Source organism: Phasianus colchicus, chromosome 21 (genome assembly GCF_987193195.1).
Source record: "Phasianus colchicus chromosome 21, bPhaCol1.hap1.1, whole genome shotgun sequence".
Taxonomy (NCBI): Eukaryota; Metazoa; Chordata; class Aves; order Galliformes; family Phasianidae; genus Phasianus; species Phasianus colchicus.
Window position 1 is genome coordinate 9,244,332 of NC_143456.1, and position 14,935 is coordinate 9,259,266.

The following is a 14,935-nucleotide window of genomic DNA, read 5'->3' on the forward strand; positions in this document are numbered from 1 at the left end:
GCCCTGGTCGCCATCACTGCTTGCACCCACTCCCCACGCACCGCTCTGGAAATTTAATTCAACTTGAGAAGTTCAGGGCTCAGATGCTGACCTCTGGGCAGGGCAGCTTCTGCATGGCATCCCAGGCCCAGCACAGCTGCACAGCCCTCCAGGAGGGGGTCCTGCCAACAAAACCCCATTTTCTTCTGCAAGATCATTTCACCTGATATTTGCGAGGTAGTTGACTACATAATAATTCAGGAGTGTGTTAGGTGCCTAATAGCCTTCTCGCTCCTCTCTTCTCCTCTCATTTTCTTTACAAATCATTTAAGAATCGTTTTGTTAATGGTTTCCGGAAAAGCAAGTACCACCATTAGCACTCATTCATATTTATGTCATTTTATTTGGGTAATTAAACACAAAGCTCGTCATTTAAAGGTGCACTATCCTTCTCTGTTATCACTAACAAAGTCAAAGTCAGAATGACAATGAGCTCTGCAGTCAGGGGGTGGCTCGGGGCACAGGAGGACCCAGCACTGCACAAACCACCACGTTGGTTTTGGTTTTATCCTTAAAAATTACATGTGCAGCTCTCTTAACCTCGTGATGTCACTTCAACCCAAAGATTCTGCTTATTTCATTGTTTTTTTTTCTTAATATTATTTTAAACTCGTTAGTTTTTCCTCCTTGCTGCTGCCCCCAGACATGGCAGGAACACTCCCTGCATACCAAGTAGGGCACTTTGGAAGATTTCAGGAAGGAAAGAAAAGCCCAAGCAGCCGCCGTACGGTTGCAGACCTGCATAAAGCTAGATTTACCCAAGAATCCCAAAGCTGTTACTTTAGGAGAATATTTAATACTCTTATTAATCATTTTTAATCCGTTTGCTTTTAATTAAGAAACAGCATGATGCTTTCCTATCAACATATGCCAGGGAGCAGATTAATTGTGGCTTAAGATAACTCTCCTTGATTGGTGTAATGTATTAGCTAACGAGATGCCCGCTTTTAAAGACGCTCAGACACTACCTTGGAAAGCCTGCTGCCCTCCAGAGAGCACGTTCATCCCCCCCTGCTTTCTGGAACCCCTGAGCGTTTGTGACTTTAAAAATAAAATAAAATAAAGAACTCAGATCGGGGGATTGTGACAAAAACAACCTAAGAGCTGTGCTGGAGATTGCTCTTTAGAGATTGCCAGTTCAGAGTTCGAGCACAATTAAAGAAATCCTCAGCACAACCATCAGATGAGGATGCTGCTGAGGTGATTCCCTTCACCCCCCCCCCCGAATTTCTAGCAGCCAAACCTAGCAGCAGGTTGTGCCCTGCCTGCTGGCACACTGCTCTGCTGGCTCTGAGCAATGCCCTGAGCAGCAGGAGGCCATGGGATGATGGCAAAGGGTGGGATGTCCATTTCCAGCTGTGCCAGACAGCTGCACCTACATGCTGCCTTCCTCCCATGGCCACCCTTCCTCACTCTGCCAACAGAGCTGCCCACCTTTTTCAGATGCTCACATTTTCATAATGCTAGTGCTGTGTAGCTACATGTTCAGGGAGAAACCTATTGAAACTGAGTGTATGTGTTTTCCTGGCCTGAAATATAGCATTCCCATGAAGTAACTCATGATCTGGAATGTTCCCAGAAGTTCTCTTTCATAACCCAAAATATTTTTGGACATTACAACTGAGAACCAAAGATGAAGTTCCACCTGGGAGAACGTCACTGAACTTACACCCATGGAAGACCACACTGGTACAGGTGTGTTTCCACTTACCTTTACTGTCCCTTCCACTTCCACAAACCAGCGTCGCAGCATGGCCTGGATCTGCCCATCGGTCAGCTCAGGGTTGGCATCATGGATCTTATTTTTGACCACATCTTCCAGAAGAAGACGTCTCAGCCTCCAGTAGAAGAAGGTACGAGAAGTTTTCCAGTCTAGAATGTCCTGCCCAGGACAGAGAGGGAGAAGGAGAAATGAGTGAGGGGCAGCATTCCATGAAGACATGCCTAAGCCTTGCTCCCCATGGAAGTAAATGGCTTTCACTCATACACTCAGTTGTGCCACTCACACAAGAAACACAGAAGATGTCTCTGCTCAGCCACCCCAGCCTGGTAGCAGTTACTGCCCTGAGCCCAACCCTGGGCACTCACCGTGATGGCTCCCTTCTCCTGCATGCGGCCGGGTGTGTCGTGCAGATCAGCAAACTGCATGGCCACCTGGTGGTAAATGGGAATCAGGAATTCCTCCCGCTCCTTCAGCTTGCTCTCCAGGTCTTTTCGGTCGGCAGCGCTCAGCTCAGGGGTACCTGCAACCAGGCACAGCACAGGTCAGCCACCTCTGCCAAGTCGAGGCAGAGGTTTGTCCCATTCCTGCACACGGGATGCCTTTGGCCAGGAGAAATGCCAGCCCATCAGCTCCAGGCAATGCCAAGCACTCCTGAATCAAACCAAAGTGCTCCAACCTGGATTTCCTGCCAACAGTGTTCAGGCAAAAGCTCCAAAGCAGAGTTTCACCATGGAAACTCTATTTCATTTAAATGCCAAATGAGTTGAGCCATCAATTGAGTGACAGATTTACTGGACTTGCTCCTAAAAAGAATGATGTTCCAGCACAGCATTCATTTCAGCCCAAAACACGGGCAGTGTGAGACCAGTGAGCACCACTGCATGCTGTCCTGCAGGCAGTGACACCTCACCACGCCGCCCAGCTACCAGCAGCCAACACACAGCTCCCAGCCATGGAGCAACAAGAAGACACGGTCCTCTGACGTTCATAATTAACAGTGATTAAAAACACCTTAATTTCACCCTGTGAAGGACAGGAACCAGACTGAGCCAGGAACTCTGCCTCTGACACTCATGCATGAGGTCTGTGTGCAGAGGCAATGTACTTAGAGCCAATCTCGGCTCAATTGAAGCAAAGATTGCAGTCAGAGCCAAATTACACGTTGGTCTCACCACCCAACTGCATGGGGCTGCGAGGGCGATCCTGCACAGAGGGCAGCAGAGCCACAAAACAAAGAAGTGAGAGCAGTCCGTGGGAGAGCTGGGCCAGAAGCTCCATCCTCAGCACCCCATCAGCCGAGCATCCCGACTGCGCTGCGTGCTGTGCCAACACCACTGAGTGCTCTGGCTTTCGATCTTTATCATTAGGGAATACGGATGAGATTAACCACTGAGCTTTTCAACACCACACCTCCCATGCCCTCACACCCCATGGCTGTGTTCCTGCCCTTCCCTTCCACCTGGGGACACACAGCACTGTGCTGCCCGGTCCCATCAGCAAAGCTCCCCAGCCGAGGCGCATGTCTGAGTGCCTACCAATACAAATGCTACCTAACCTTTCCAGTGCTAGTAAGAAGCTTTTAATTAAGAGCAGCGACTCTCATAACCTTCAGAATAAAGAATGGAACGTATTTATCCACGTTCAACTCTCCCGTTCCTCCAGCCCTGTTCCAAATGGCAACGTGTGCACTTGAGCCCACGCTGCTGCTGGATCCCGGCCTCCGTGCACGCAGTGCTCCTGGAGCAGCCAGGCCCAGTAATGATTTAGGTGAGATTAACAAATATGTCAATGTCTATTTTCTGCTTAATTTAAAAGCGGCGTCTATAAAGATTTTTGACTTCTGAACCCTGTTCTCCTGAAAGAAAGAAGGTAACAATGAGGAGGGGGGATAAAGAGTGATTATCCCATCATCGATCGTTTGTCAGGAGCATTTCTTATTCACTGGACTATTGTAAAAAGCTAAGCTCTCGATCAATCCTGTAAGCCCCCCGTACAATTAAATATCTTGGAATGGTTTTCTTTCTTTCCAAGCAGATCTCGAGGCCTCAGGGCTTTTCAGAGCGCTCGGGCCTTATTTATTTATTTCTCAGGAAAAGTCTCCTTCCACAAATCTCACTTGGCAGGGAGAGCGGGCTTAAAATATGGGATTCCTTTGCTCTGAAGGTACCGGACAGTTAATGAAAGCGTTACCGTTTAAATCATAGGAACATTATAGACCTGGAGGTATGGATCAGCTGCTGATCAATGGGAACAAAGGAGCAGTGCTGTAGCAGGGGATGCAGCGGGGATGTGGGGGAAGGAGGACCTCCCTGCTAAAGTACCTTAGGGCACGCTCAGCTGGTGCTGGAAGCCCTCAAAGTGCCACAAAGTGTCTCTGCAGCAAAGCCCAACCACAGCACCACGTATTTCCCAACTCTTCATCCCACCACCTCTCTTTCTTTGACCGATCGCAGAACTGCCTCCGGCTGGCTGAGGAATCACCCTGGGGAAGCAGCACTCATGTTGGGAGACACAAAAGATCACACTCTGAGGGGAGAGGTTCGGGATCCAACGGGAAGGGGAGCCCCACAGCCACCGACCTGCGTGCAGAAGGATGGGAGCTCCGTGCTGTAAATCTGCTGGCAGAGCTCTGCGATGCTGAATCTCAATTTACGCTGCTCTCCAAAAGTTAAGGGGAGGCATCGCAGCAGAGAAAGCAACACCTAAACTATTGTGATTTGTGCCCCATTAAACAAAACCCCTCTGCGGGAGCAGCCCCCCACCTCCAATAAAGCTCCTGCCTTTGGGGAGCGGCTCCAGGCCCATGAATCACGGCCTCCCATAACATTTAGTAGCAAAGCGCTTTTCTTAAATATGACCAGTTTAACAGGTTAGACAAAATGACTTCAAGAAATGTTATTGTAGGTTCCCTCTGATTGCAGAAAGCCAGGCAGCTTCTGAATCAATTTGATGGTTTATGGTTTCTAAGCTGTTAAAACGTGGGATTTTCTCCCTCGCCCTCTGCACAGCCTCAGCGTGGCAAAGTGTTTCCTTGGCCACCTGCTCACCTCTTCCCCAGACACTCCCAGGGCACAACCACAGCTGCACAGCCACCGGCCCACCTGGGGATTTGCTGCTTCCCAGGTAGCACAGTAAGAGCCACCCGGTGACATCAGGACACATCCATTGGAACCCTGGTCTCGACCGCCCCATCCCATTTCCACACCTGCAAGAATCCCCATGAATCTCACCTTCTTTTCCTCTGCCTTTCCCCATCTGCTGCCAGACAGAGCCCAGCGCAGCCGCCGGGGACAGGAAGGTCACTGTGAGCTCACGTCCCTGCACAGCGGGCAGCTTTGGGCCATCACTTGTTCCTTTAAATGAGACTGCTTGTAATTGCTTCACTAAATATTCAGTAGGATTTATGTCACAAAGGTGCAATATGCAATAGCAGTGAAGGTCACACGTGCCCATGACATGGGCTTGGAATAGCCTTGTGCAGCTGCACCGCGCAGTGCTCTGCCCTGCTCCTGTCCCACTCTGCTCCCAGAGCTCTGTTAGCAGCACTGCACGTGGGCCACATGGCAGCTGTGGGACTCCTGAAAGCGTATTTGGGGGAACCTGTTAGGGCCCTGCAGGGCTCAGGATGCCAACGGAAGAGCTGGCAGCAATCAGCACTTGCTCTTCTGGGCTCCTGACCGCACAGGAACGATTCAAACGCAGCAGCACTTGCAGACAGAAGCAAAGGCAAAAAGTTACAGCTGCACCAACTGTGTTTGTCCCAGACTTCCTGAGAGATGGCACCACTACAGCACCATTTTTCTTAGTCATTGCTCAAGAAAACAAGCAGCATTTTGATTAATTACAGCACAGAGCAACAACCCACCCCCAGAAAATAATTACCGGACCTCTGAGCCACAATCCACCTTTCTGAGCTGGGGCTGGGAGAGGGCCTGGCTGTGGCACAGTGTCCCTGCAGCAGGCTGGTGGCTGTGTGAGCTGCCGCTGCTTTCCAGTGCAGACAGCACTCCTCCCACAGAGCACAACTGCACCCGGGCACACAGCTCTACACTTCTATCAGGAGAACCACAGACATTGCCCCTTTCCCATGGCAAAGATCCGATAGCGTAACACCGAGTCTCACTCTAACTGGAGCCATTCTGCCATCCCTTCACGTTCCACCCAATTTTTGCTTACGTTGCACCATCCAAGCATTGCAAGCCTGGGATTTGCATGGCAAAGTTAGTATTTGTTCCACTCCTACCTGTCCCGTTGTAACAAATAAATGAAAGCAATTGCATCGCCGTGCCGCTCCGAGCTGCGCCCACGCTCAGACTCACCGCACCTGGGGGGAAGCATCCGGGCAGGATGGGGCCGCCCTGCCTCCTCCCCTGCGCTCTGTTTGGGAACAGCACAACTCTGAGTGACACTGCAATACAACGCGGGGCTAATCAACATTTCAGGACTAGTGCCAGGGAATTGATAATGAACAGATTTATGTCAAATGATTCGATATCTGCCGGCCTCCTCTGCTCTCACACTCCCCCACTGCGGCCGGAGCGCGGTGCAGGAGATGCCTCCAAGGGGCCCGGCGCCGCTCCCCACACCGAGCACCTCCCGCTGCAGGCGGCTCGGGGAGGGATGACAGCCACTCAGGGGTTAAAGAGAGGCAGTGAACCCCCAGCTAATGAGTAAGAATTCAGCAGGCAGTGTAAGATAAATGGAGCTTTCTCTGCTTCTGCTGGAGTCAGCATGAACTGCGGCCCTGCGGCTTGTTTGTGGCAAATGGAGTGCGCGAAATATCAAAGGGCAGTGATCCAGAAGAAGACCGACTTTGACAAATTTTAAATTGGCCAGAAAGAAAACCAGCAAAAAAAAAAAAAAAAAAAAAAAATTATGCAATTCAGTGTGTCCTGCAATCTTAGCTTTCCTGCTACGGTACGGAATTAGCAGCAAAACAACAGCAATGATCGCCCAGCGCTGGCAGCAATTACAGCCATCTAAGTGAGATGCTTATCAGTGACTGAAGCTTTTAGAGCTCTCCCTGTGTACAGTTGTAAGTGACTTGCTCTTGTGTTGCAGTCATTTTAATTAAAGTGTATGGAGTTTGCTGGGAGTAATTGCCCTGTACAGGAAGAGGTGGCAGAAGGGCCCACATGGCTCCTGCCTCCTCCCCCAGCCCAGCCGGGCACAGAGACCCCCAGCAGACCTGCCCCCATCCCTGTCCCCATGCCTGTGGCTCTGGGCGGCACACTGGCTGCTCCCAGCACGCCATGAGCTCTGCTCTCCACTTCTACCATTGCATCAGGACTGGGCCGTCCCCAAGCCCCTGTGGCAGCTCTCCTGTGTGGGCTGCTGGGGACCAGGAAGGCAGCACCAGGAGTGGAGCTGGGAACTGTGGCCATTTGGGGAAATGAGCTGCAGTCCCTCATCGCAATCATTCAGCCCTGAGCTGCACGGCCACCAGGACCCTCTCCTGGGTGTCAATGACTTGGCATGGTCACACTGTCAGCCTTCCACTGGATGCCATCAGTCTAACATAGGGCCAGAATGGGTTTTGTCACAGATACAAACATTCAGATGGTTTTCCTCTCCCACAGACAGAGGCAGAACAACGCAACCATGGGACAGCTGTGTCCCCTTTCCCCACTGCAGGAATGCACAGGAGTCAGACCAGCTCAGACAAATCACCAGGCCCAGACAGTGCCCACCTGCTGCACACCCAGAGAGGGAAACAGAGACTTTTAAACTGCCATCAGAGAGAAAAGTCTTTGATGCTATCAAAGACATCAGCAAGAAGCTGACTTTCAGCAAGCGCTCTCATTCCCAGCACTCCCAGCACCCTTTACAATTACTATTCTCCTCCCAAGGCGTATCAGAACACTTGTTTTGTATATAAATTGTTGCACTACCATAAATTAAAAAAAGCCAAATAATAAAATGTAACTGCAGCAACAGAGACGATTTATCAGTCATTTGCAGAACACTTCTCCTCCTGAAGGATCCCAGAAGGCTTTATAAATTCACACCATAGCCACGTAGCCTGCTTCCTCTGCTAAAATGTACTCAATTTTGGAGGTAAAAAGAGGCTCTGTAAGATTATACTCTTATAGTAAGAGCCAGTAAAGAACTCTTTAAGGAGTCTATTCTCCTGAGAGAGTACACATCTGATATTAAGTGCATTTTGCTGAACACTCCGTATTTTGGGCTGTTGGGCATATACCAGGTGTTGGGATTGTTTGGAATGAAAGGCACCATAATAACACAACACATACAGTGACACGCCGGCTGCTGAGCACTGCAAATCACCCCATTTACCAAGGAGGTGAGGAATACATTTTTGCTTTCTTAAAACTGAAAAGCAGACACTGTTACCTAAAACTGCCTCTGGCACACAGAAAGAGTCCAGCAGCCAAAGCATCTCCGGCCAAATTCTTAATTATGCCAAATGACACCGACTGAGGGTTTGGCCAAAAACTGCTGAGATGGAAACTGGAGCCAAGCATCTGTAGCCAGCGTCTGCTGCAAGGCCCCATCAATTAAAAAATTCAGCTCACAAAGACACCTTCTATCTAGCACCCCCTACGTACACTGTATGCACACCCTCTCAAACACCCATACACGCAGCCTGTCTCATCTGGTTTTCTTCACAAGTTAGGTGACAGTAAATAAAAATTATCATGAATTTGATGAAATGCCTGAGTGCCCCTTTTTAAGGCCCGTGCCCACCCCCATTAGCCAGCAGCAGAACGCTGCACGTACCCAGCCGCTCCGCCAGCCGCATGTAGACAGGGTCCACTCGCCTCATTGTCTTCACCAGGTCCTTCCTGCGGAACTTGATTTCCACCGTCCCCTCTGGCTCCAGGATTCCTCCTCTGATCAGTGATGGGAAAAGAGAAAAGAAAGGCACGTTCAGGTCACCAGACAAGGGGAAAGGCAAAATGGGATGGTTTGATGTTGTCTGGGGAGGATGTAGAATGAAGCGGAGAAGGGAGGAGGGAGACAAAACAAAGAGAGAACGAATCTGAGCTGTGGTTCACCCAATGCCACGCACACGAGGATGCACAGGAGGTGCCCATCCAGCAGCACAGAGCACATCCCAGCACCAGCACTGCTCCTGGCAGCCTCTAGCAGCTGCGACCTGAAAGCTCCTCCGAAAGGTAAAGCCTTGTGACACATCAATTAACCAAGCACGTTCATTAGAGGAGGAGAAGAAGGTCAGTGCTGAGGTGGTGGAGCAGCACTGGCAATGGGAATTATTACAAATGCACTGCAGTGTGTAGGGACAGCGCTCCCAGAATCATCTTTTTGGCTAGAGGAGCTGAGGGCAGCAGAGCCCTGCTCAGCACTGCCAGCAAGCAGGCCGTGTGCCCAGAACCTGCCTGCTGCTCCAGGTACCATCCCCCAGTAGCTGTGTGCCTGTCCTCCCGGCTCACCCCATCCTGCCCACTGCAGACAGACGGGGCAGGGCTGGCTTCTTCCTCTGCGTGACTGAATATCACTATATTTTAGGGATTCTCATTTAAAGGTGTTCTTCCAAGAGACTGCCTGTCGTTCTACATGCTGTAACAAGGACTTCACTTATGCAAGTAAACAGTAGTTTATAAAATGAGCGCAATGACCCAGAAAGGTGGCAGTGCCCCATCCCTGCAGACCCCCAAGGTGAGGGGATGGGGCTCTGAGCACCACACTGGGCTGTGGGGGTCCCCGTGCACTGCAGGGTGCCTTTAATGGTCCCTTCCAACTCAAACGGTTCTACAACCCCATACCCCCACCAGACAGAGCAATACCAGGGGATGCTACGGTGCACACTGACAGCTCCACGCCCGGCCCTGGCCCTGCCTGGTCACAGAGGCTCTGAGCAGCCCTACCTGCTTTCACGGTCCGCGTACATCTCCATGTGCCGGGGGTTGATGGTGGGGTCGATGACAGCCCAGGAGCCGCCCCTGAGCTCTGCCTGCGGTGGGATGTAGATGAGCACAGGCTGCCGGTACTCCCGCAGGCCGTCCACGATGTAGGCACCAAACTTCAGCACCTGGTCGTACATGTCTGCAGGAAAAGGACACAGCATCAGGCACAGTGGGTCAACCTGGAGAGAGGAATGCAAGCGCCCAATTCTGGACACCCCTCCTCCCCCTGCCGTGCTACAGCTCCAGTGGGTGCTGCTGGCCCAGGGCAGGGTGCCCAGGAAGGAGGTGCACATCTATAGACCCTTATATGTCCTTTTAACAGCAGTGAGTGCTGAGGGTTCAGACGTGGAATAGCTCTCCTCCCCTCTTTTGGCTTTACAATCTATCCAAAACATTTCGCTGAAATTCTGAAGAACTCCACTGTGTACAGGCAGAGCATGGGAAGTATCTGCCCCAAAGGTGATTTACGTAAAAGAGAAAAGAATGAAGGCAATGAGAATTTATATGAGATGATACTGTTTGTAATGGATGTAGTTTGTAATGGAAACAGGCAGCCTCGAATGCATATATTTTGTTACACATAATTATATTTGGAAGCATCAAATCAGATGTATAAGAAATGAGAAACACTTATCAGGATTATCTGGTCCGTCTCTTTGTCCACACAGGACCCCATCCTCTGCTTCTTTCCAGTGCTTCTTAAAGCCTCGATTTAGAAATCCCAAACCACCAACTCTCATTCTTTAGGGCCATTTCCACAGCATTCAGCCAAGTTCTCCTTCCTTCCCCATCTCAATTTCATTTCCCATTATTGCTTCTTACATCACCCCACGCTCCATCCACACCTGCAGTCACAGTCATGAACAGACCGACCCTGACATTCACCTGAAATCCTCACATCCCTCAAGAAAGCCACTGCTGGGGAAGGACAGACTCCAGCCCAGGTCTGCACATCACAGCCCCCAGGTTAACGGGGAGCATCAGCACACAGTTATGTCCCCAACTCTTTGGGAAATACTCACACAGTGCATACATAAAGTGTAGGTATGTATGTGTCAGTACCACAGGCTCTGATGTGCTCTGCCCAGCTCACTTGCAAGGTCACAGCCCAAACACCAAGAAAAGGAATTTCCTAACATTTAAGAGATGCCAAATGCCACTGAGGAGGAGGACAATTTACTTCCACTAGTTGTGACTGCCTGTGAATCCTGGCAGAGCGGCAGGCCTGGAACCAAACAGAGCTCCAACCTTTCCATTTGTCCTGAGCAAAGAAAAAGACCTCAAAAGGGGTGACAAATTTATTACTAATTACACAATTATTTTATTATGTAGCGCTAGTAATAAACCACTTGAAGTACTTTCAGCTAATTCTAGTGTTAAGAAAATAATTGCTCGATTCAAATTATTTTAACTGAATTAATTCTTTACTAGACATTTTTTACTAGAGCTACATAATAAAATAATCGTGTAATTAGCAATCCATTTGTCACTCCTGCCAAGGGTATGTATTTTACTCAGGTTAAGTCCTGGAAGGGAGGCATCCCTTGTGCAGAGGACGTGGGGTGCAGCAGGGGCAGAGCTCCTGCAGCCACAGCTCCCCACGCACACATCTGCTCCCTTGGGGTCCCTGCACTGCACTGCTCCACGTCCCTGCCAGGTCCCAGCACGCCGTGCCTCAGATTTTCTATATAGATTTATAATAACTTCAGGTTTCTCTCGCACACTTCAAACTTCTACCAAGGCCATTTTCTGCCTCCCCAGATGCCCCTTCCTGCCTTCAGACAGGCTATAAACTCCTAGCTGCTAACACTAGGATTAGCAAAATTAAAATTAAACACCGAATTTCTGAGCCAAATTTCAGCCCTGTACTCATTTAAAGCAAAGCAGCAACGCTGCAGGAGTCCTCCAGCAAGAGCAGTGCTTGTAATTCAGCAGGGCAGAGTGCTCACAGCACACCTCCCCATGCAGTGCCTGCAGCGCGCACCGGTGCCTGCTGCGCACCGACCCTTCCCTGCGCGTGCAGACAGCAGTGCTGGGATGCAGCAGGCGTGCTGGATTGGTGCAGGCAGCAGCTCTGTGCATTTTGGGCAGCGTGCCCTGAACCTCTGAAGCTGGAACGGATCTCATCAGCTTGGCTGGATTAGCAGATAGGACCCGAAGGTAAACACCGGGCGCACGTTGGCTGCAGACACATAATGAACCTCGTAAACCCATTACATGCAGCAGCACCGCCGTTCAGCACCAGGTAATCAGAGATTTAAAACAGCCCTTTCCTTCCGCTCAGATTTTTTTTTTATTGTTATTTATAACCTGTCCCAGGGAAAAATAATAAGTGAAACATGAAAACCCAACCGCGAGTGACCCTGTAGCACAAGCAGCGCTGCCGTTAATGTCGCGGGGATTTGCATGCTATCAAACTATTCATGCCGAGTCCAAGACCCCGGTGCTAATTTCCAGTAAATTTCATGCTTGATGTCTCCCCGTCGTGGGTCACTGCCGGTTCGCCTAAATAAACCACTTCCAAATGGCTCCTCCATCTAAATATTCCAGCCAGTTTTTATAATTTAATTTTGCATTATGCTGAGGAGCTCCTGGCCAGGCAGCGCTCGCTGGGGAAGCGCCGGCGCGTTGTGAGACGCCTCCATTTCTGTGCTTCCTTTATTTATTTTACTGCCCGAATCGGACCTCCTAGGCCGACGAGTAAAGGGGCTGGGCTTTTTTCCTTGGCTTGCTTTTTTTTTTTTTTTTTTTTTTTCCCCCCTCTGCTAATGTCAATTTTCAGCATAGCAAGAGCTGTCTCTAATCTTTTCCTACTCATTACACACAATTTTGGAGTCATTTTACCCACAGTGCAGCCGGCTCCTGGCAGTGTGTTTGTGTGCACTGAGGGGTGGCATAATTGTTTATTTTCCCTCCCTGCATAATCCCCAGGCAGCGCTGAAACCAACACGGCCAACACGGCCCCGAGGAGCACAGTGAGCATCAGCAGGGAGCAGGGCTGCCACCGCCCCAGCAAAGGCCAGAGCAGAGCTGCCTGGCACAGTGCACCCTGCAGCAGCTCCGTGTCTCCGTGCTCTGCCAGGAGCTGCTGTGCAGGTCTCTGGGGATGCGCAGTGCAGCACTGGCATCTTCCCATAAATGAGCACCTTCTTTTCCACCCTGGGCCTCTGGTTCCAGCTCAGAAGCCACACGGTTTCTGAGGAACACACACTCACAGTGTCACAGCAGCAGCCCTCCCCATCGGGATCTCCTGCTGTTAGTGGACCTGTAATGTTCCTTCTGTGTGCAAAGTGCTGCACGCAGGTAAAAGGCCGTAATCCTTCACTTATTTAAATTTTATAGTATCAATCTCACGTTCGTGGCACTTCACAGAATTTCAAGCAGCACTATGTGATACAGAACTCTAACTGCCAGTACATTAACTGAGCAGTTTTATAACCATACGTGAGCAGGCACTGCCACCAAAAGGACTGCCCAGGACAGGGAGTCCATCCCTATACACACAGTGCTATCAGTGTGAGAAACCATCAGCAGGACAGTGCTTCCACTTGGTACAGTGTGCCCTTCCATTACCCAGTACTGCTGGCTTACTCAGCCCCAGTTCTAAACTGAGGCAGAAGGATATAAAGCAGAAGAGGTTTCCTGAGATTTCTGCTTAATTAGCCCAGGTTGGCAGCTGTACATTTTGTTAGCAACTAGCCAACAGTTACAGTCCAATTACCTGTTCTCACTGCAGCTGGTCTGGTCAGTTCCTGTAACCCTCCATGAGGGTATGTATAAAAATACAACAGTGTTGTTACGCTGAAAAGAACCTGATTTCAGATTTGCACTTGGCACGTTTGGTGTTATTCCCACACTGGCTGGTAAAGGCAAGAGCCAAGAAGGAAGGAAAGGAACAAAACCCTTTGCCACCACCACGGGTACCACAGCACCGCCCAACATCAGGGTACAACACCATCGGGGTACAGAAGTGGCCATTACCTTTCATGCCACCAGAGAAACCTCTCCAGTTGGCAAAGACCATCAGAGGCAGCCCCTCCCTGTTGAAGTCGTTGATGGCCTGGGCTGTCTTAAAGGCAGAGTCAGGGAACCACACCTGACCAGCCTGCTGGATTATCTGTGGGAATGAGAAAGATTAGTAAACCCTCTTACCTTAGCAGTTAGCACAAAAAAATACAGAAACAGCTGCAGCAAGAATTGCAATGTGGAACCATCAATGCAGGGCGGAGCACACAAAATGCACAGGATCTGCTTGTCCACAGAAAAACTGGGACAATCCTTCCGTCACCAGCATCAAAAGGAGTGATGTTGCTGATTTCCCCATGGGGAGATGGCACAGGAAGCCCGATGCTGTGACTGCTGTAACAATGTGAAGGAGAAAGAAAAGCACATGCAGAGGAGAAGACTCAGAATAGATGATGCAGGGCCACAGCTGTGAAATCAGGCAGGAGAAGAGCAAAATGTCAAAGCAGCAGGAGCATGAAACGCTACGATCACAGCCAGGGAACAGGGAAACCATGTTTCCAATGCCCCACTCCCCATATCTCAGCCCACAGCAGAACTACTGGGGAATGTGGAGCAAACAGCCAACACAACCATCCCTGCTGCGTCAGCTCCCAGCCAAGGACTGGCTCTACTTTGTGTCCCATATTTGAAAGAAAAAAAATCCCACCAAAACAAATGCTCTTTTCTCAGAGACATTTGCAGAGGACAACCACACACACTCAGCTCACCTTGGCCTCTGAGTCCAGGTTCGCGGGATCAGCAGGGATGCTCAGCTCCACTGTTCTGGTTTCTACGGCAACTACTCCTACAGGTATTCCTCCCAGCCTGAAAGGAGGTGAGACACATCAAAATCCGTATTTTCACTGTTACACAACTAGACAGTTTTTCCAATTCACATCAAAATGCTCAGAAGAGACAAATAACGCATGCAAATGGAGGAGGAGGAGGCCGCACTGTGGCCTTTTTGAAGAGTTTAGGCATGCAGTCAGATAATTTCAGAGCTGAATTTAGGGTTCTCAAAGCAAAACCTAGTTCTAAAAACTGCCATGTGCCTCACTGAGAATGAAACAGAATAGAACTCGCTGCACCTGTGCTGCTGCTATGACTCCCCTTGCTGGCGGCGGTGCACAGAGGTTTGGGGCTGCCTGCCTTGCTGCCTCCATCCCAGAGAGCTGCTCCTGCAGCCACCCGAGGAGGGACAGCAGGGCCAATGGGCACCAGGGGGCTGAGAACATTCCCATTCACTATGATTAAGAGTCTGCCCAGATACCCGTAATTG

General features: G+C 50.1%; 1 protein-coding gene across 14 annotated transcripts in view; it reads right to left on the reverse strand.

Moving 5' to 3' along the window:
* ACACA (acetyl-CoA carboxylase alpha) overlaps nucleotides 1-14,935 on the reverse strand; it is a 113,131-nt gene that overhangs the window by 2,958 nt on the left and 95,238 nt on the right. For all 14 annotated transcript variants that reach the window (XM_090122715.1, XM_090122716.1, XM_090122717.1 and 11 more), the window contains 6 exons: nucleotides 14,385-14,481; nucleotides 13,633-13,768; nucleotides 9,613-9,790; nucleotides 8,504-8,616; nucleotides 2,128-2,282; nucleotides 1,751-1,921 (listed from right to left, as the gene is read on the reverse strand). In XM_090122715.1, coding sequence (XP_089978841.1) covers nucleotides 1,751-1,921; nucleotides 2,128-2,282; nucleotides 8,504-8,616; nucleotides 9,613-9,790; nucleotides 13,633-13,768; nucleotides 14,385-14,481 — 850 coding nt within the window. The remainder of the gene's footprint in view (nucleotides 1-1,750; nucleotides 1,922-2,127; nucleotides 2,283-8,503; nucleotides 8,617-9,612; nucleotides 9,791-13,632; nucleotides 13,769-14,384; nucleotides 14,482-14,935) is intronic.